Source organism: Lepidochelys kempii, chromosome 6, assembly GCF_965140265.1.
Source record: "Lepidochelys kempii isolate rLepKem1 chromosome 6, rLepKem1.hap2, whole genome shotgun sequence".
Classification (NCBI taxonomy): domain Eukaryota; kingdom Metazoa; phylum Chordata; order Testudines; family Cheloniidae; genus Lepidochelys; species Lepidochelys kempii.
In genome coordinates this window covers 51,196,256-51,217,323 of record NC_133261.1, presented here as the reverse complement: position 1 = coordinate 51,217,323, position 21,068 = coordinate 51,196,256, and the positions used below count along the sequence as shown (strand labels likewise).

Below are 21,068 nucleotides of genomic sequence, written 5' to 3'. Positions count from 1 at the left end.
ATGAAGAATATGGAGGCGTAGCGCCACAGTGCTGACTTACATTAATAAAATACTAGCTAGGGGAAGGAGGCAGTCTTTCTCCATTGCGTGGCAGTCTACGTTCTCCTTCCTGTGAGTTAGTAAAATGAAATCAGTTTGAGATTAAGTGCTCAGAGCTCTCTGTACAAAAAATAATTATTTGCAACAAGAGTCCTGCATTTTCATACATTTCATTATCTCTTCCATCTGACTGGGATCCCAGGCTAGCTTCCACCTTTTTTGGAAAAAAATAAAATTGAATTGATCTACAATAGTAACTTGTACTCAATCGTAAAATAAATATAATATCTGTATCTCTTATTAATAAAGTTTCATCTGTCCCTTCACATGTAAAGACATACACCCTGTTCTTATATGAAGATTAAAGACCATGAATCAGATTCTGCTTTGTTACACTGACGTATATATGGAGATTTCCTCAGTTCTCTCTACTGTTCTGGATTTTCATCAGTATAACTAAGAGCAGAATCTCCCCCAGTGTTTTATCAGATGAGAGGTAGTAGCTCAGGAGGAGATCTCTGCCTCTTGTCTGTTGAGCTAGTCACATAAGATTGAACATTTTTTATTATAGGAATTGTAAATATATTTTATACAGCTGGGAAGAGATTCCTCAGACTTTTATGTGTTATATGCACATGCTGTAATTATTTCCAAGAGCAAGTGGGATATATCAGCATAAATTGTTCGTTTTTTTTCTTTATAAATGGTCCTCACAGTGATACTGAGTTTCTTCTGTTAATATCTTTAAAACACGAGTATGGTTTTGTCACTTTCCCTCCCTTTTAAACACAGACCTGGGATTGTTTATGCACACAAAATATCTATGGCTTTTAGGAAGATTAAAAAAATGCATTGAAATTTAGTCAGTCTCTAACTGTATATTGTATGTAGCCTGAGCAAAAGTTCATACATATTCATTGTCTTCAGTGGGAGCTGAGGGTGCTCAGTCAGATGAGGGCCCTAAACCCAGATCCTGCAAATACTTAAGTATATGTAGGACTACTCATGTATATAAAGTTGTACAGATGCTTAATTGTTTCCTTTAGGGCGCTATATCAGAGGTGGGCAAACTATCGCCCACGGGCCACATCCAGCCTGTGGGACCATCCTGCCCGGACCTTGAGCTCCTGGCCAGGGAGGCTTGCCCCTGGCCCCTCCCCTGCTGCCCCTCCTCCCCTGCAGCTACGCCGCCACGCAGGCAGCCGGGCTGCAAGCTCCTGCTGCTCTGAGCGGCATGGTAAGGGGGCAGCGGTGGCAAACACATTGGGTAGGGGGATTCCGGGGGGCAGTCAGGGGACAGGGAGCGGTTGGATGGGGTGGAAGTTCAGGGCGGTCAGGGGATCAGGGAACAGGGGGAGTTGGATAGGAGGCGGTTTGGGGCGGGGGGTCCTGGAAGGAGGTGGTCAGGGGACAAGGAGCAGGGTGGGTTGGATGGGTCGAGGATTCTGAGGGGGGCAGTCGGGGGCGGATAGGGGGCTGGGGCCAAACTGTTTGGGGGGCACAGCCTTCCCTAACCAACCCTCCATACAATTTCGCATCCCAATGTGGCCCTTGGGCCAAAAAGTTTGCACACCCTTCTTCTATATAGATTCAGGGGTCTGTGCTTGGGGATCCAGTTGCTGGATTGTGGGCTTAAGTTTGTACTTTTTACTTTTTAGCATGACATTTGAAATGTTCATTCTGTAAGGTCTATATATCTAAACTTTAAAAGAAATAGAATTGACAGATGAGGAACATTTTCCTATCAAGTATTTTTATTTTAATAGACATTAATAAGTAGTATCAGAAATAGCTACTATTGCATTACTGCCTTAAATCTAGGTAAACATTAATACCATATATAATTTTATACTGGCCTTCTCGGGTGTGACAACTGGAATTCCTGTTAGTATTAAAGAAAGTACTACATATCCTGCCATGCATGGGCTTGATTCTTCATGTCACTTACATCAGTGTAAATCAAGTTGAAATTCAAGTCCTCTGAACTCAGTAGAGCTGCACTTTTCCAAAATGCAGGTGCAATCAGAAACAGCACTATAGTTTTAAAGTTTCATTATTTTTCACAAGGAGTTTTGTGTGTGTGAGAGGGAGATCAAATTAATTGTCTATTTTAAGTATTTGGCATTGGTTTTGCTATTTTTATTTAAAATGTCTACACAACCTTGTATTAATTTTTTCTTTGGAATATCTCAGGCTTCTTATTTTAGAGAGGTACTAAATGTACAGTGATTTATCTGAGCTTCTTTAAACATCAGAGTTGGAAAAATATATTTTAGTTATTTTAATTATTGTAATTCATTTACTCTAAATGTTTGATAATAGTACTGTATTTATACTGTTGTTCTGAAGTCCTCTGTCACAATCCTTGCTAAGAGATAAGAGCAATTTCAAAATGATTACCTATGCAAAGTAAATCTTTTCCTCCTCTTAGAAGAAGTTCATTCACTCCCCATTGTCATTTTCTTCCACTGTGAAAATCAGCAGAGTGTTTCAAAAGGTACCCCCATTGTGTATATTAGCTTTGGGATATGCGAGTATTCATTATATGCTCACACCATGAAATTCATATTACTTGACCCAGATTCCAAGTCTCTGGAGTTAACCGTTAAATAAAGTATTGTGCTCTTCAAATTATTGTCCCCATGGGTGCTCTGTATAAGGTATGTGCATATACCAATGCACTCTCAATTGGAGATTTTTGTCATTCGTGTCTGTGGGTATGCACCTGTGCCCTGCACTTCGTGTTTTACTACCAGGCTACATAGGGAGAGGCAAACTTACAGCCACTCCACTTCCTTCTCAGCCACCTACAGTTTGAGCTGGAGTGTCAGGGTCCACTACATAGCACATTCATCCCTTACCTCATTTGTATTTCTCTTGTTATTGTAGTGTGCTTTGTTTAGTTTTAGTACACAGTTTGTCCTTTTGGGGGTGTCCCCCACCTTATTTTCAATTGGGGCCTACTTTGGTCTCTTTCTGTGGACTTTACTGGATTGTGCCAAAGATCCTGGCTTTCACACCCAGCCAGACCTGCCACATGTCCTTCCCCTTCAGTGACGGACATTCACCTGGCTTCTCTGCTTTGGAGAGTCTCACATCCCCTCTAAGTACAAGATCTGATCTGGCTTCAAAAGCAGATCCAGAAAGTTGAGAGAGAACAGATTAAAACTGCTACTTATGGAGTGTTCCCTGAGACTGGCAGGGTCTGAGACATTGGCGTCAACAGCTCAGAATGCTCTGGTGACTGTGTCAGCCTTGCCTCTGTAAGCAAAGAACATATGGAGAGCCTTGGGAGTTTTTGAAATCCTCTAATATGAAGAAGCCCTATTTCCTAGAAAGGGGGCCCAGAAGAGAGGAAAGGTCACTCTTCAAGCCAGGGAACAAGGAGGTTGCATATCTCAGTGTGGGTAATGCTGAGACTCCTACCTCCTGTGGTATTGATACCTTGGTATCACCCAGAAAGACTTCCAGTTCCAAGAAGTCTACCAGCAAGCAACGCTGGGTGTCACCAGTGTTGATACTGGAATTGGATTCTTCAAAATGCATGGACTCTTTGAAAAACAAGGACTTGAATCATCTCTGTACTGTCCTCATAGTGTCACAGCAAGGAGTGCACAGATCGCTCATCACTACCATCCCCAGTATTGCTCAACATGCTTAATCCCAAGGAACAGTACCCAGAGTCACCAGCATCATTCTGGTTCCTCTCCCATGCAGATCTTCATATCCTGGAAAAATATGAATTCCCTCTGCTGAAAGTTTTCCTGTAGGTACCAACATTCGCTTTGGAGCCAGCCTATTCTCTGGTGCTACCACACCATCTCATGAAGACTCAACCCCCAATACCAAAGTGGTTACCACTCTCTCCTCAGCTTCTGGTACTGACATCTGTAGCTCCTTCACTAGACATAGGAAAGGATGTTTCCTTGCATCCGTCCAGGATTCCATCACCTTCCTTTTCCAGCCTTCCTCCCTTGAGATACCATCCTGAGAATGGGACCCCCCGCAGTATACATCTGATTCATCAGCCCTGGCAGGAGCACCCTTGGGTCCTATCCCTTTTGGTTATGCCCCATTGGAATTGGGTTTCTGGAATCCTTGAGTCACCTATGGCAAACAGTTCTAAACGGTACTACTGTGTAAGAGGACCCTTCAAGACCAATAGCCACTGATGGTTCTTGACCCTCTTCCTCAGGAGGAACCTCTAGAAGAGCAAGAGCTAGGCATAGGGGAGTCACTACCATCCAATAAATCCACCTTCTCACCAGATGAGGCAGTTATGTGCACCTTGCCATCCTGCACAGATGACTTCAAGGCCATTCAGAATTGCAGAGCCCTTGCAGATTCTCTTGGAGGAAATGCAAGAACCTCAACATTCCTTGCTGGACATCCTCCAGATCACTCCTCAAGTCACGATTGCATTATCTATCAATGATGCCTTATTGTCACTAGCCAACATGGTGTGGCAAACACCAGCGACCATCCCACCTACTTCCAAACAGGCTAACCTTAACTCTTCGGTCATCAATTCTATCAACAAAAGAAATGGACAGTATTGGTCTAGATCAGCCCTCTCCAACAAGGAGCTTAGGCGCCTGGACTTTCTCAGTTGTAAGAATTATTCTTCAGCCACTCTACAATTCCCAGTTATTAACTATCAGGCCTTGATGGTGAAATATGACTTCACAAATTACTTGAAATTCTCTCATTTTGTTCATCACTTGTCTCAAGAGTGGAGGGAGACATTTCAAGCTCTCATCACCAGATGAGAAGCCCAGATGATCACTTAGACTTTCTTTCAGGCTTCACTTGATGCAGAGGACAGAGTTTTGAGTTCTATAGCAACTGCTGTAGTCATGTGCTGTGTTGTGTAGTGGCTACAATTCTCTGGCCTGCCTAGGGAAGTACAGAATACCATGGCGGATCTTCCGTTTGAAAGGTTAAGCTCTTCAGTGTTGTCACGGATTGATCCCTCCACTCTCTCAAAGACAGGGCAATTTTGCAATTTCTTGGCATCTATATACCTGCAACAAAGAGAAAATACAGTCAGTCACAAACAGCTCAACAGTCTCCCTCTGTCCACTACCAAACCTCCATGAAATAGACTGAACCACGCAGAAACAGGTCAGATTTCCTAAGAAGGGGCCAACCTCCACAGTGACATCAGTCAATGGCTTCTTCTAAGTGACCGTTTTTGATGCATTGGTTGAGGGTCACACCAACCCAGATCCTTTGATGCACCAATCCATCCTTCATCAACATTATGGAGTCTGCCTCTCCCATTTTCTCCTTCCTGGGAGCTCATCACCTCTGACAGATGAAACCTAGAGGTAGTTTCAATTCCATCCAGTTCAGTTCCATTCCTCCCTCTTACACCCCTTCTACACTCCTCTTCTGGGACCCTTCTCACAAGGGTCTCTTACATCAGGAGTTGCATTCTCTCCTGTACTTCATTGGAAAAGGGTTCTAATTTATGGTTCCCAAGAGAAAAGGAGGATGGAGACCGATTCTGGATCTCAGGATTTTAAACATCTTTGTCCACAGTCAGTGGTTCAGGATGGTAACCTTGGCAGCGATAATTCCATTTTGGGATCTAGGGGACTGGTTCATTGCCCTTGACCTCCAGGATGCATATTTTCATATAGCTATGCAGCCTTTCTACAGATACATGATTAATCCCATGATTAATCATTGGCAAAGACCACTATCCATGTCCTGACCTTTGCCCTTTCAACTGACCTGAGGATCCTGACAAAAGTCCTATCAGCCATTGCAGTCCGTCTTCATCAGATGGGAATAATTGTTTTCCCCTGTCTCAGCAACTGGATCTTGCTCCTTTCTCAAGGTATAGTTCACAACCAACAAGGCTCTATCCCTGTTCCACACTCTGGGCCTCCAACTCAGCACAGAGCAATCTCCTTTCACACCTGTACAATGAATAGAATCTGTTGGAGCCACTCTGGACTCCACACTTGCCATAAAGTACTTGCCTACGGACAGGCTTTCTCTGATGTCCACCTTCATTTGCACATGTAGCAGCTCGACGCTCACCAGCACAGCACGTCCTGCTGGTTGCCTCGGGAATTAGCTCAATTCCAGCTCTTAGAGAGTCCTCTGCTGGCCGGTATCTTGCCTGCCTCAGGCCCATGTCCCTCCTGGACCCCGGTGCCCTTTACCCCCGGTTCTTCCCCCAGCAGTAGCCCCACACTCTGGGTCCCCCTTCCCAGCAGTACACACACCCCCTATGACCACCTTGCCTCAGTGGAATTAGTGCATATCTCACATCATAGAAATCTCAAAGGTTCACCTACAGAGGTTACAGAACACTGCAGCTGACTCCCTGAGCAGGGTTTTCCTTGAAGACCACGTCTGGCATCTGAACAACACAGTATTTCAGGAAATTTGTCTCACCAGGGGCTCCTCAAAGGTAGATCTCTTTGTGATACTGTTCAATAGAAAGTGCCGGCACTTCTGCTTGAGGGGAGGGCATGCTTCCAAGTCACGGGGAGATGCTCCTCTTGGCCTTGTGTCTGGCTGTGTGCTTAGTCCCTAGTGCCATTGCTCCTTAAGTTCCTGAACAAGCTGAAATGAGAGATGAGTGTCCATCCTTAGAACACTGTCATGGCCAACATAGGTTTGGCCAACAAATTCCTGCGATGGGCTGTTTGCCTTCCTCTGACAGCAGACCTCCTGACCCAGGAATCCGGCACCAAGACTCACCCCAACATCTTGTCTCTCCACCTAAAGGGCTGGCTCCTTGACAACACTCTGACATAGAAGGAGATTGGTGTCTAAAGGTCCAAATAATGCTGCTGGAAAGCTGAAAACCTGCCACAAGGAAAACTCGTCTAGAGAAGTGGAATAGTTTCTGAGGCTGATTTGTCCAATGATCCATAATCTCCTCTTGAGTCTCTCCTCACACATATTTTCAATTACATGCTAAATTTAAAAATCATGGCTCTATCACTGACCTCAGTTAAGGTTCACTTAGCTGCCATTACAGTGTTCCACTGTCCGATTGAGGGTGAGTTGTCACTCACCCTACTGCTGCAAGATTCATTCTGTTCAACCTGTTTCCACATCTCAAAGAACCTACTCCACTTGGGGACCTCAGCTTAGTCCTCAGTGCCTCGAGGAACTTTTTGGGGACCTGTTACTTTCTTCATTTGTGCTTCAAGACCTCATTCCGCATAACCATCACTTCGGCCAGATGGGCAGGAGAACTAGGAATGCTAATGGCTGATTCACCATACATAGTGTTCTATTGGGTTAAGGTGACTTCACATCCCCATTCTCACTTCCTACCTAAGATCTTATCAGATTTCCAAATCAGTCAGGACATTCAACTATCAATTTTTTACCCCAAACTCCTTAGGAAAGGAAGCCAGTCTCCATACTCTGATTCTACCTTGATAGGACTAAACCCTTTAGGGCTTCTCCCAGACTAATTATTTTGTGGAAAGAATGAAAAGGCATCCAGTGTCCTCCAAAAGTGTATCAAAATGGGATGTCAGGATGCATCCTGGCAAGTTATGAGACCTCTGGTGGGTTGTCACCCACCTAGTACAAATGGCCACTTCACCACTTAACTTACCTCCATAGTTTTATCCAAGAGTGTACCTATCTTGAACATTGGCAAGGCTGCACTGAATTAATATCCTCAACACCCTCGTCTGTATTTGAGGTACTGCTCGGAAATCTCCTAACGTGGAGCACCCATAGGGACAATTACTCAAAGAAGGAGAGTTTACTTCCCTTGTACAGTAACTGGCGTTCTTTGAGGTGTGTTGTCCTTAAGGGTGCTCCACTACCCACTCTCCTTCCCCTTTGCTTTGGGATCTTTGACTCTGGAATTTAAGGTTCAGAAGGAACTGGAGTAGCAGCAAGTTTGCCCTTCCCTATTTACCCTCACATTGGAGCTCAGGGATGTGTAGGGCACAGGTGTGGACCTGTGGACACTGCTGACAAAAATCTCCAATCAAGAGACTATCCTGACGTGGTGCATCCATAGAGACTATGCATCTTAAAGAACTCATTACTATATAATGTAAATACTATCTCCTTTTTCCTTAGGAAGTATAACATTTATGAGTAATTAAAAAAATAAATTCTGAGACCCAGTTTACCAAGAATCTGAGCCTGTTATTGGTTTAGCATCTTCAGTTCTCATTCTTTCCTGTTGCTGAGATTTATGATTTATAACATCAGTATTGCAGAAATACAGTAGTATATTTAAAGGATCGTGGTGGGGCCTTGGGAGTCATATGTGCACCTTAAGCTCTGTTTCAACAGTAGGCTCCCTGCTTCCATCCCCAGTAGTAATACCTGAGAATCACCTATGCAGGTGATTCTGTGCGGATGTTTTGGGAAGCAGAAATTGGCTTATTGTGCTATGTTCATTTTCATGGGTGTGCCATTGTCTAAATAATCTTAGAATTTAAGTTTATTCCAGAGGAAAAATGGTGAAAAAGTTAATGTTCCATTTGTCTTTCTCTTTTGTATTTAGTTTTAAGCATTGGTGAAGGTGGATTCTGGGAAGGCAGCACCCGAGGACTTGTTGGATGGTTTCCCGCAGACTGTGTTGAGGAAGTGCAGTGTAAACCAAACGAAAGCAAACCAGGTAAGTGGATACAATTCAACAATAATTTGCACAGTAACAAATGAAATGTGTCTAGTTGAGCACTGAGGTGGCCTAAATTAGAATATATTACATGGCCTTATTGTGCAACACTGGAAATTGAAGTATTAAATAAGGCTGAGCACTGGATTGAAAAAAAATAAAGATCAGTGAAGATGTATTTATTGATCAGACTTTCCTGGTCTTTGTCCAAGCCAAACAATCTTTTTCAGAAAGCACTCTACTGTAAAGTACTGGTATAGCTCTCAGGGAGAAAATGACTATAGACATTTTTTAAGGCACTATGTCATAGTTTTATTTTCTAATAGTGTGTGAAAAGTATCTCACTGGTTGATTAAGCACTTGAAGGAAATTTGACCTTTGGCCTCCCAAATTGGGATAGTGACAAAATATGTGTTAAACTGCCATTTATTATAATAATAAAAAAATCTGTTCACTACTTTGAACCTTTCATAAATTTTTGAGGATGCAGTTATAATTAAGGGTCTAAAAGATCTTCTTCATAAACCCTAGTTTGCAAAAAGTTAGTGATAGAACTAAAAAAATCTAGGGATTGGTGGAGTGAGTGCTATATTTTTTTAAATGCAGTAATCTAAAAAAAAAATTAGTAGTTTGCAGGTTTCAAATGCTGGATAATGTTTCTGAAAATTAAAACCAGTATTATTATTATATGCAATGATGTTTGGCAAGAAACGAACACATTTAGGTGCAGATACCTGTGCCCATGGTAATCTCAGTGCAGAATGAGAACTGTAATACATTTGTTACTGTGTTCAACTGCAGCTTTTGAAAAATGATACTCTTTTGAATGCCTCTAAGGTATACTCCACGTACATAGCACAAAGGCCACTTAAAAGTGTTGCTGTACTGCTATTAACCATGGCACAGAGAGCTGAGTTCTCCATTACTATGTGGCTGTGCCGTAAATAAAGCAAAGACAATTTTATTTAACCACAGTTTATGGTTCCAGGTATTACAGCATTCATGAATCAAAAATAAATTGGCTACAATATTTATTTAAAGAATAATGCACCTAATGCACCATAGCTACTTTCCCTATTTTTAAGGGAATGTGGACATGCTCATATATTCAGACTGAGAACTCACTGTGAACTATAACAACTTCCAGAGTATATTAATGATATCTAGAAGTATGGACTGGATACAATGAAATGGTCTAAATGAGCTATTAAGGTGAGTTAGATGATTGATATGTGAATTAAGAACTTCTTGAGGATATAAAGACATTACAATATAATTTTTGTATGGGCATTCATGCAAAAAGTATCAGTATTTCACAGATGATTATAGTCTGCCCATGCATAATTTGTGTTCAAGTATGACCTTTGTGTAGACAGAATAGGCTTGAGAAGGAAACGCTGAGCCAGACTGTTAAAGAATTAATGAATGCTGAAAAACTGGGGGTGTTGTAGGATTTGATTATTTTACTATGTAAAGGAAGTGGTGGGATGAGGAATCAGGGATAGGAGTTAGGGTATGTCTACACAGCCTGCAGCAGTGAAGCTCCCAGCCCGGGATGATAGAGGTCTGGGATGCCCAGGGGATTCAGGGGGCCTGGGGTCTTCGGCAGCGGGGGTCCTTCCGCTCCGGGTCTTCAGGGCACTTCGCCAAAGACATGGAACGGAAGGACCCCTGCCGCCAAACTGCCGCTGAAGACCCGGAGTGGAAGAAGTGGCGGCGGGTCCTTCACTCTGGGTGTGTTCAGCGGCACTGAAGGACCCCTCCGCTGCCAAAGTGCCCCTGAAAACTCTCGTGGGGGCTGTTGTGGGGCCCGGGACCTGGGGCAAATTGCCCCACTTGCCCCGCCCCCCCGCCGGGCAGCCCTGATAGAGTTGGGCATGCAGGCTTGTACTAGCACTCTAAAAATAGTTGTGTAGACAGCACTTTAAAATGGGCTCTGAAGCCCACCCTCCTCCGAAGGCTTCAGTGTGAATGCTTAAATATTCATTGAGCCAGAGAGTGAGTGTGAGTGGGAATGACTTTAAAGCACAGTGGCTTGCAGGTTCTAGTTCCTGCTCCAATTAATATTTAAATATTTTGTACAAAATGCAAAAGATTGAACAGGAAAGATTGATGCCAGAATACCCTATTGCCTAGGGTAGTCACTGGGGAGATAAGTAATCCGGGTTCTAATCCCTGCTCCAAATCAGGCAGAGCGGGGATTTGAACCTGGGTCTCTCACATCTGGGGTGATCGCTCTAGCCATGGAGCTATAAGTAAGGTAAGATTTTGTCTTGGTTAGTTTTAGTAGCAATAACTGACAGGTTGTGGGCAATAAACAAAAATTTACAGAAGCCCACAACCTGTCTGTGACTTTTACTAAAAATAATGTGTGTGTGTGTGTGTGTGGGACTGATAGGGAGAGAACTGAAGTCCAAGACCCACGGGTAGGGTAGGGTGGCCTGGGGGGGAGAATAAGAGCCCAAGCCCCACTGTGGAGGGCGGGAGGGCTTCAGCACCCGCTGCTGCCATAGCCCAAGAGCTGCGGAGACCCCAGGGCCGGTGGTATCCCGTGGCTTGGGGCCCCTGCTGGCTGATATCTACAGTCCTGCCACTACCAGGGCTGAAGCTGCCACAGAGGTCTCTGAAAGGCATGGAATCTGTGACGTCCATGGCAAAGCCTTATCCTTATCTATAGAGTATAAGGGCAGTGGTAGTACCATCACCACCACTTCTCTTGAGAAAGGATTGACCTGATTTTAGGCACCTAACTCCAAGAGAGGGCTCATAGCTGTGAATCCTGAGCAAAGATAGGTGCCTCTCTCCAGCCCAGATTTAGGGTGCCTAAATCCCTTTGAGGGACAACCTCTTGTAATGATCCACAGGTCTCAAACCCAGGCCAACAGGATTTATGTGAGAGGCCACATTCCAATCCTCCATCTGGCAGCCCGCTGGCAATTGTTTACCTAGGACCCAGTGTGAGGGTCCATCCCTGAGGTCCAACAGGTGGAGTTCCAGAGTGGGCGATTGGCCCACTGGCCCTACTTAAGCCAGCAGCAGGAACAGGAAGCTGTTCAAACAACTGGGCTCCACTCTGCCCTGCCTGTGCCCCCACCCTGATTTCCAGGCATCTGACTTGTGATTTTGATCTCTAGTTTGTCTGCTGCTTCTGGCCTCCTGGTATCCTTACCCAGAAGAATCTTAACTCCTGTCTCATGACTGTAGACTCTCACTCCAACTACTAGGTCTGGTTGCTCATGGCCCTGTTACCCCTCTCGTTGGCATTTTCTGCTGGCTAGTTTAGGTGGCTTCCTGTTCAGCCTGCCGGCTTTTATGAATCCCATTGTTAGGTGCCTAACTCTCCCCATGCATTGTATAGTGAGCCTAGGAGTCTAACTTGGGGCTGTGCATTCTACTAGGCAGAAGAGCACCTAGATTCAGCGTTGAAATGCTGTTTATTTAAGTCTCCTTTGTGGAGCTAGCCCTAAGGTTCTAGTCTTGCAACTGGATCTATGTGGGTGGACCTCTATGGCCTTGCAGAACCTGCTGAAGCCACCCCATGTGGGTTCAGGAGTCCATCTATGAGTATGCAGTTGAAGTATTGGTGCCTATGCCGTCCCCATCTTTACACTTCCTGGTTCATCCTGTTTTTTCTCTCTTTTTGATTATAAGTTCTTTCAGGGCAGATACATTGTCTTTGTTTATCTACTGCACTGATGATATGACATAGGACATAAGACTGGAAGGAACCTCCTGGGTCATTGAATCCAATACCCTCTTATCACTGTTATATTAATCCTGTTAATAAATTTATTAAGTACCATCTTAAAATTAGTTAGGCGGTTTGCCTCCATTATTCCTGTTGGGAGGGTGTTTCAGAACCTCACTCCTTTGATGATTAAAAACCTTCTTCTGATTTCCAACCTAAATTTGTTCATAGCCTGTTTATACCATTTATTCTTGTGCCAACATTGTCCTTTAACTTAACTAGCTCTTCTCCCTCCCTTATATTTACTTCCTGATGTGTTTATAGAGTGCAATGATATCCCGTCAGCCTTTGTTTTGGAAAGCTAAACAATCCAAGTTCTTTTAGGCTCTCTGTTCCCCGATCATTCCAGTAGACCTTCTTTGCACTTGTTCCAGTTTGAATTCATGTTTCTTGAACATGAATGACCAGAATTGTTTGCAGTATTTTCGGCAATAAATAATCTTTAAATATACACTTTTCTCTTTGGGAATGGAAAAATAATTTGATAAACATAATGGACAAATTTTCTATAATTCCCTGTGAAGTTGTGTACTCACATGTGGGTTTTGTAGGTAATTTTGAAAACAAACTCACCCTCTTGGAGTCTGAATGAACAAATACTTCACTGTGTAATACTTAATTGTGTAAAACACTATATGTTGGAATTATTCATAGTATTCAATCAGTAACGACATGAGGGGCCACCAGTGATGAATCAGAAAAATGTGATATGTTAGAACAGTATGATTACTGAAGTATGGCAGGGTATGGTAAGTATTGAAAGCAGTTGATGACTTAATTATCATATGCAGTTATTTCATTTCCTTTCTGCACATGAAACAAATGCAGTGTAAGCTGACTGCTTTACAGGCAGAACTCAGTCAATACTCCCTGAAAGTAAAAATGCAAAAATCAGATAGGAAAAAAGTTAATAAGCATGGTGAGAGGATCACTTGGTGAAAGGATTACATTAATTCTATTTTCTGGGACTGTTTAAAGGACATCAGCTATGAAGTGTCACAAACCTGCACAAGTTGTGAGAACTCACACCATAGACTGTGCAAAGTAGCAGAGATTTCATGCCAGTTCTTTAGAAAAAAAAGATTCTCACGGTGTCCCATATTGCACTGCAGAATTCAGCACTCTTTTTTTCATCCACTAGCACAGTAACTGATTTTTTTCATAGCATTTTCTATAAATGGGATCTCAGAACATTTCTTCAAGTAACCTGTGTTAGAAGAAGGAGCAGGCTGACCCAGAGGCGGATTTGAGTAGATGAGATTCTTTATTGCGGTACTTGTTCCCCTGGACCCAATTGTCCAGTAAGCACTGGATTAATTACATCACACTCTTTTTATTTAAGTTAATATGTAACACCTACATACGTTACAACACCCCCAAAACCCTTACTAAGTAATAGGAACACCCATACTGTTAGTATGTCCACCCCTTTCCATTGTTTGCAGCATTACACATGTCATACAAGCATTTTTACCTTGAAAATACATTTCTTTGCAACAATTTGTTGCCATAAATCTCCCTTAATTTGCAGTTCTCAGGGGCAGGAGGAAGGGGCCGTGATCCAGGGCTCGCTTATGTAGCTGGGAAAGGAGGGGTGGAAGAGATAACACTTCTTTACCCTTCCTTATCCTTTAGATCCCCACATTTTTTATGCAGCTGCAACACTTAACAAGGAGAAGGGAGGGGAAAGGGGTAACACTTCATTTATTAAGCGAAGGAATAGTGCGTGCCGCTGCCTACTCCCTGATACCATGCCAGCACACCAGCGGTTTATTGTTATACTTGACCTTAAAATATCCCAACAACCTGCCTTCTCCATTAAATTTAAATAATAATGTTTAATAATAGCTGGTCATTGGCATGCCACAAATGAGCGAAAGAGAGCTGATTTGTGGAAAAACAAACTGCAATTAAACATTACGTTCTCAATAAAATGGTATGGGCAGATTGTTCTTGCCATGCTGATATAAAATCTCCCTCCTACAGACAACATGTTCACACCTTGGGCAGCCATATTACTATTGAGACCCTTCCATAGGAGTGGACTTGGCATTGTGAAACCCCCAATGCTGCCTGTGACTTTTTTCTCTCTCTCATGTACCATAGCTGGAGGTCTGCCCCAGTGCAAGAACTGTCCTCAATGACTCTCGCTCAGATTAACACAATCTGATTAACACACCATGACATAGCTCTTCCCAGTTATTCCCTCCCTGCGCTATGGCCCATGGTTTTTGTGAGGGTCCCCAGAACAGTGGATCTTGAAATTTATACCCCATTGAGATGCATGAGGCAGTTCATCCCTCATAGAGCTATTGGCTCGGACTATCTGCACACTTAGGCAGATGTCACTGCATTGGTTACACTTGAGTCATGTTTTTAAATGGTTTTTCACTATCATGAGACCTGGAAAATGTTTTTAAAATGAAAATTCAGATTTGTCCTTCATCTCATGTTCTATGCATCAGTGGGAAGAACCCTATTAATTCTGTTGTAAACTGGAAATGGGGAGACACAGACCCCCTTGCCTCTGGTTAGCAGACATAGCATGAGCTTCAACCATCTCTGTAATTGTCTAAAGATCAAAGAAATGATTGATGTGAGCCATTAATATTTTCCATCATAAAAACACCCCACAGGTCAGCTCTGCCCTTAATCCCAATACAATATAAAATGTTGACATGCTGAAGATTTATCTCGTATACTCCATATCCATGTCCACATAAAGTCACGGGACCCCTTCATCAACCTTCTCCTGGTACTGGCCAAATTGGCCATGTATCAATTAAGGAGGAAGGGGTTAGATTGGGGGTCGGGTGGGGGTAGGTTCATGCAACTGGGACAGTGGACTTGTCCATTCATGTGTCCAGGCGGAGTTCCTCTGGGTGCCATCCACTAACTCTCTGGGCTCTTTCTAGGAGTGGGTGCTGTCCCCAGTGGGTCTGTTTGGTGTCCCCCTTGGTACCCTGAGTGTAAATCTATGTTCCTCACTCCCATCCCTATTTTTTCATGTGTTGTCCCTGGAATCAGTTGATCTCTTTTTTTTTTCCTGGTCCTTCCCCTCTGAATGGGGGGTGGAGGGGGGCTGAGGGTGTAGAGGCCCTTTTAGTTTACTAGATGGATCCCCTTTGTGCATCCATCACATACTTGAGGACCAAATAGGCCTAGATGGAAAAAAAAAAGAATGAGGGAAAAAGGGGAAACTATTGGGCACACAGTTCTTCTGGAATGACGGGGGGCACACACAACCGCTGGCAGGGAGGATTGGGGGACCTTGGGATGGGGAAAAGGAGGAATTGGGAGAGCTCGGGGGGGTGGGGACAGACTCAGAGCCCCTGGCATGGGAGGAAGGGGGAACAGAGAGCTCCTGGCATGGAGGTCGAATGGGGGTCCTGGTATGGGGATAGGAGGAGATGGGGGGCACCAAGAGCCCCTGTCATGAGAGAAGGTGGTGGGATTTGAAGGGAGTCACTGAAATAGAGGGGGATGGAAGTGTAGAACAGGTGGAGCAATGAACCTGGCCAACAGAAGCAATAAAGTATATGACCCTTTGGTATATAAATTACTTAGTATTATATGAACTTTGGTAGTTTATTAAATAGTGAGTTTTTTCTATGAAGGTCCTGAAAACAATTTTGTCTGTATATAAAGGTCTGTTCTACATAAGAATATTAAATAGTACCAGAAGCAAAATGTACACTTGCAATACTATATGTGGATGTCAAGCACTATACACAGTAATCTTATGCAAGGATACTGTACACCAGTCTTGTGACTTGAAAAAAAAAAAGCTTAGGAATATGATTTAAACCACATTTACACAAACTATTGGTGTTAACTTAGAACTGTCCTACATTAGAACATGGAAAAAATCTTTCATTCTTTCATATCTGGATAGACTAGGAGCAGTGATGTGGGTAAGGGGACTAGATTGGAGGTGCGTTGGCAAGCTAGTCAACAAAAAAGCAGCTGATTTAACAGCTCAGTGCACTAATGTTCAAGCAGTTCTGACAACCCTCTGTAGCTGAGACTGTAGTATCAACTCCATCTTTGCCTCAAGTAATGAGAGTTTAATGAATGAACCTACAACAGTAAGTTTTTGCATCTTAGCCTAGCTCGACAAAGCAATTGTTTTCTCTATGATAATAAACAGCAGTTTGGGAAAGGGTTTCTAGTGAATTCACTGCTTGTGAACTGGGTTGACAGTATAGGTAATGCAAAGCCTCAGTTTACTTACCTACCAGATAAAACATTGAACAGTGTATGCTTCCCACTCAACCCTGCCAATGTAATCATCTCTGATTGAGCGAGTCTGTACAGGTGAGAAAAGTATCCACATTTATTCAGTCACTAGTCTTTCTAGTGAGACTTTAACAAAAGTGTCTGTTATGATGGTAATATTTGTGAGGTAAAACCTGTCCACTGCAAGATGAACTGAGACCACCAACCTGTTTTCCACAGTTTACTTAACATGCCTCAAAGTACACTGGTTTTCTTTCACTAATGACCTGAGTTAAGTTCATAGGTGTAACCTAGAAGTCTGAAGATTCTGTTTTCCCTGAATAATCTCCTAATCCATCCAATTCCCCTGAACATCATAGAATTATGTGAGGATTAAGTCTTATTTAGAAGGAAAAAAACTCAAACGAACCTAAGCCTGTGGCTTCTGAGAAGCAAAATTTAGGCCCGCAAATTTTGTTTTTAAGCATACATCTGAATTTTAATGTCAATTATATCTTTTAACTCTGTACATTTTTATTTGTATAATTTTTGGGCTGTCCCTACTTCTCAGCTGACATGCACTTCAACCTTTTCGCTCTGATTTTCACGGTTGCTAAGAGCCACTTAGGAATGTCTCTAATCAGCTGAAAAAGGGCAGTACAATTCCCTAAAGAACCGAAATAAACTAAAAATAAATATGAACTAAGGAGAAATATAAAAACAAAATCAAAGAATAGGCTACCCTTTGGACATTATACTCTTCGAATAGAACTGGGATTTTTGCAGTGGTGAGTCAGTCATGTAAGCATGCGTCTTCCCTTCCATGATTCTTTCTGCTCCTTTTCTGTATGTCCACCAAGCTTCTGTATAGAAGAGTACAAACTCTTCAGTGTCTCAGAAAATCCAAATGCAGTTGTGCTATTTTCATGCTCCTATTAATCCTGGGCTTTGGCATTTTCCATTAATCTTCCCATTTTATCTAATTTGCAAAAGTAATCTTTAAAGTGTGGGATCATCTGGTCATGGCAGCAAAAATGCAGATAGCAAGCATACATATAAAATATGTAAAACTGCCTTCTGAGCTGCTGCTTAGAACAACGAAGAAGGTATGAGGGTGATGTAATGTCATCATGCCTCAGTGGGTCACAGCTGAGAATACCAGATTCAGGATAAACAGACCAGACGTACCCCAAACTCCTGGTTATTCTTCCATATGATATACCAATCCAGTAACAAAAATAAACTTCTGTCTCACCATGCTGGTTAACAAGAAGTTAGAAATGCAGTCTCCATAGGTATCCCAGCCCTTGTTTCACCACCCAGACACTAGACTTAATGATGAGTGGTTATTTAAAACCAGTTTAATCAAACAAAGGGCTCTTCTAATCCTAAGAGACCAACCACATACCCAGGTCAATATATAACTCAGATCTTACCCAATAATCACACTGTTGTCAATCCTTTATATCTAAAGGTTTATTTATAAGAGAAAAGAAGAGGAGAGTTAAAATGATTAAAGGAACCAAATACATACAACAACTGCAGAGTTCTTATATCAGGTTTGAAGCAGTGATGGCATAAACTGCTGGCTTGTAAAGTCTTCGGTAACTTCCAAAAGATTAGAATGTCCTCAGCCCATTGATTGGAATGCTCTTTTTAGTGCAAGTCCATATTCCAGAGATCAGAGACGGAAAGAGGCAAAATAGAGATGCTTCCAGGGTTTTTTAATATCTTGTTCCATGTGGAGGGATGCTCTCAGTTTGTGGAAAATTACAGACTCAGGATGGAGTCCAGATCAAGTCACATGCCCTTGCATGCTTTGATAAGTCATAGGAACAGCCATTACTCATATTCTGGTTAAAATGTCCACAGGAAGGCCCATTGGGCGAGGACAGGCTTCTTCTATGGTCTGTTTTAAAAGCTGTGTCCCCTTTAATGGGCCATCAACTTGAATAGTCCGTTCACAATGTGCTGGCCATTTTGGATGAAAATTACCTTCTGCATGTTACTTCAGGAGCAAACACATTTGAAATACTGATACACAGTCAATATTCATAACTTTATATACAAAGATGATGCATACATACAAACAGGATAATCATATTTGATTGTAAATTTTCCATTGATACCTTACATACATACTTCATATAAAATTTGTTGCAATTATGTAACTGTGGTAGCAACAATGATAGACATTGTCATATTTTAATCATACAACATCACACAAGTGTGTGTGTGTGTATATATAACTGCCTTCTGAACTGTTGCTTAGAACAGCCAAGAAGATATGAAGCAGAGAGGGTGATGTATCATAGGGTGAGGTAGGCCTGTGAGGAGTTAAGGCTTCAGTTTCTGGCCTGCTACAAGATGCTTCAGGCTAAATCAGAGTTTAAGAGCACCATCACTGTTATGCACTGTGTGAACAATCTAGGAATAAAATTTTACCATTATGTCTTCAAAGCATATAAACATTTTAAACTAAATCAATAAAGCAATAATCCCACTCTCAAACAGATTTTTCATATAATAATTGATTATGCTGCTAATATCTCCATTGGTCTAACTTGTGCTAATTTGTAAAACAAATAAATTACAGAAGAACATGTTCTGATTGTAGAATCATAGAACTATAGGATTGAAAGGGATCCTTTTCTGTAGTACTCCTTCCTAGGCAGTCATTCCCCATTTTGTATTTGTGCAGTTGCTTAATCCTTCCTAAGTGAAGTACTTTGCATTTGTCCTTATTGAATTTCATCCTATTTATTTCACACCATTTCTCCAGTTTGTCAAGACATTTTGAATTCTAATACTGTCCTCCAAAGTGCTTTCAATCCCTCCCAGCTTGGTATCGTCTGCAGACTTTGTAAATGTATTCTCTATCCCATTATCCAAATAATTTATGAAGATATTGAAGAGAAATGGACCCAGAACAGATCCCTGCAGGACTCACTTGATATGCCCTTCCACTCTGACTGTGAACCATTGATAATTACTGAGTATGGTTTTCCAACCAGTTGTGCACCCACTTTATAGTGGGTTCACCTAGGCTACATTTCCGTAGTTTACTAATGATAAGGTCACATGAGACAGTATCAGAAGTCTTAGTAAACCTTTAGTGAAGACACTACTCCACCGACGGGAGAGCTTCTCCTGTCAGGAGGTACTCAATCCAAGAGGCAGAAGCTATGTTGGCAGGAGAAGCTCTCCCATCAACATATCACTTTCTATGTGGGGGGTTAGGTTGGTATAACTACAGCACTCAGGGGTATGGATCTTTCACACCCCTGAGCAACATAGTTATACTGATATATGTCTGGCCTATGTGAATAGTGTAACTCAAATTGACATAGCTTAGATCCACAAACTGTGGGGTCCACACTACACTCTCCCATCGACTCCCCCTACTCTTCTTGATCCAGTGGAGTACAGGAGTTGACGGGAGAGCGATATGCGATATGTCAATGCATTGATCGCCACTTGTTGGACCCTGGTAAGTGTAGACAAGCCTGAATTCTTAACTTTTTCTTTGCCTATTTTAGCCTCAGATTCTACTGCATTTACACTGATGTGTGCTATTTTACTCATCCAATCACTGCTAAGCTGGTGAAAACTGAAACAAAAAAGGCATTTAACACTTCAGCCATTGCTGTGTTTTCTGCTATTGTCTTTCCCTCCTCATTGGGTAATGGACATACTCTTTCCTTGGTTGTCTTCTTGCTCTTTTGTAAAATGTTTTCTTTTTACTCTTTGTGTCCCTAGCAAGTTTAACCTCATTTTGTACTTTGGCTTTCTAATTTTGTCCCTACGTGCTTGTGTTTGGGGTTTGTTTGTTTGTTTGGGTTTTTTGATAGAGATAAGTGAGATAATATCTTTTATTGGACCAATTTCTGTTGATGAGAGAGACAAGCTTTTGAGCTTATACAGACCTCTTCTTTAAGTCTGGGGAATGTACTCAGAGTGTCACAGCTAAATACAAGATGGAACAGATTGTTTAGCATAAATTGATAAAACAAATTTCAAGGTGAAGTGGCAGTTAACATCTCTTCAGTAATAGGGGTTGGGAGAAAGGTTGGGGGGATGTTTTGTGGGTTGTAGATTGTTGTAATAAGCCATAAATTCATTGCCTTTACTCACACCATGATTTTTCGTGTCTAGCAAAGTTATGAATTCAAGCTCCCAGGCTCATCGATTGAAGGAGTGGTTCAAGTTTCCATTGAGGATGAGGACTAAGATGTTAGAGGTAGAGTAATTGCTTTGCAAAAAGCCTTCACCCACATGTGATAGGGTGTTTCGGTCTTTTATCATTTTTCCATGCAAGTTCATTTAAGAGCATAGTGCTTTTCTTGTATCACCCATGTAGTTGTTACTGAGGCATTTAGTGCACTGGATGAGGTGTGCTGCATGTTGTGGTAGGCATGTCTAACTTTGCTAGACACTAAAATC

The 21,068-nt window shown here is 42.3% G+C and overlaps 1 protein-coding gene across 5 annotated transcripts in view; it reads left to right on the top strand.

Annotated features, from left to right (window-relative positions):
• SHANK2 (SH3 and multiple ankyrin repeat domains 2) overlaps positions 1–21,068 on the top strand; it is a 613,416-nt gene that overhangs the window by 300,499 nt on the left and 291,849 nt on the right. For all 5 annotated transcript variants that reach the window (XM_073347891.1, XM_073347893.1, XM_073347892.1 and 2 more), the window contains one exon: positions 8,546–8,659. In XM_073347891.1, coding sequence (XP_073203992.1) covers positions 8,546–8,659 — 114 coding nt within the window. The remainder of the gene's footprint in view (positions 1–8,545; positions 8,660–21,068) is intronic.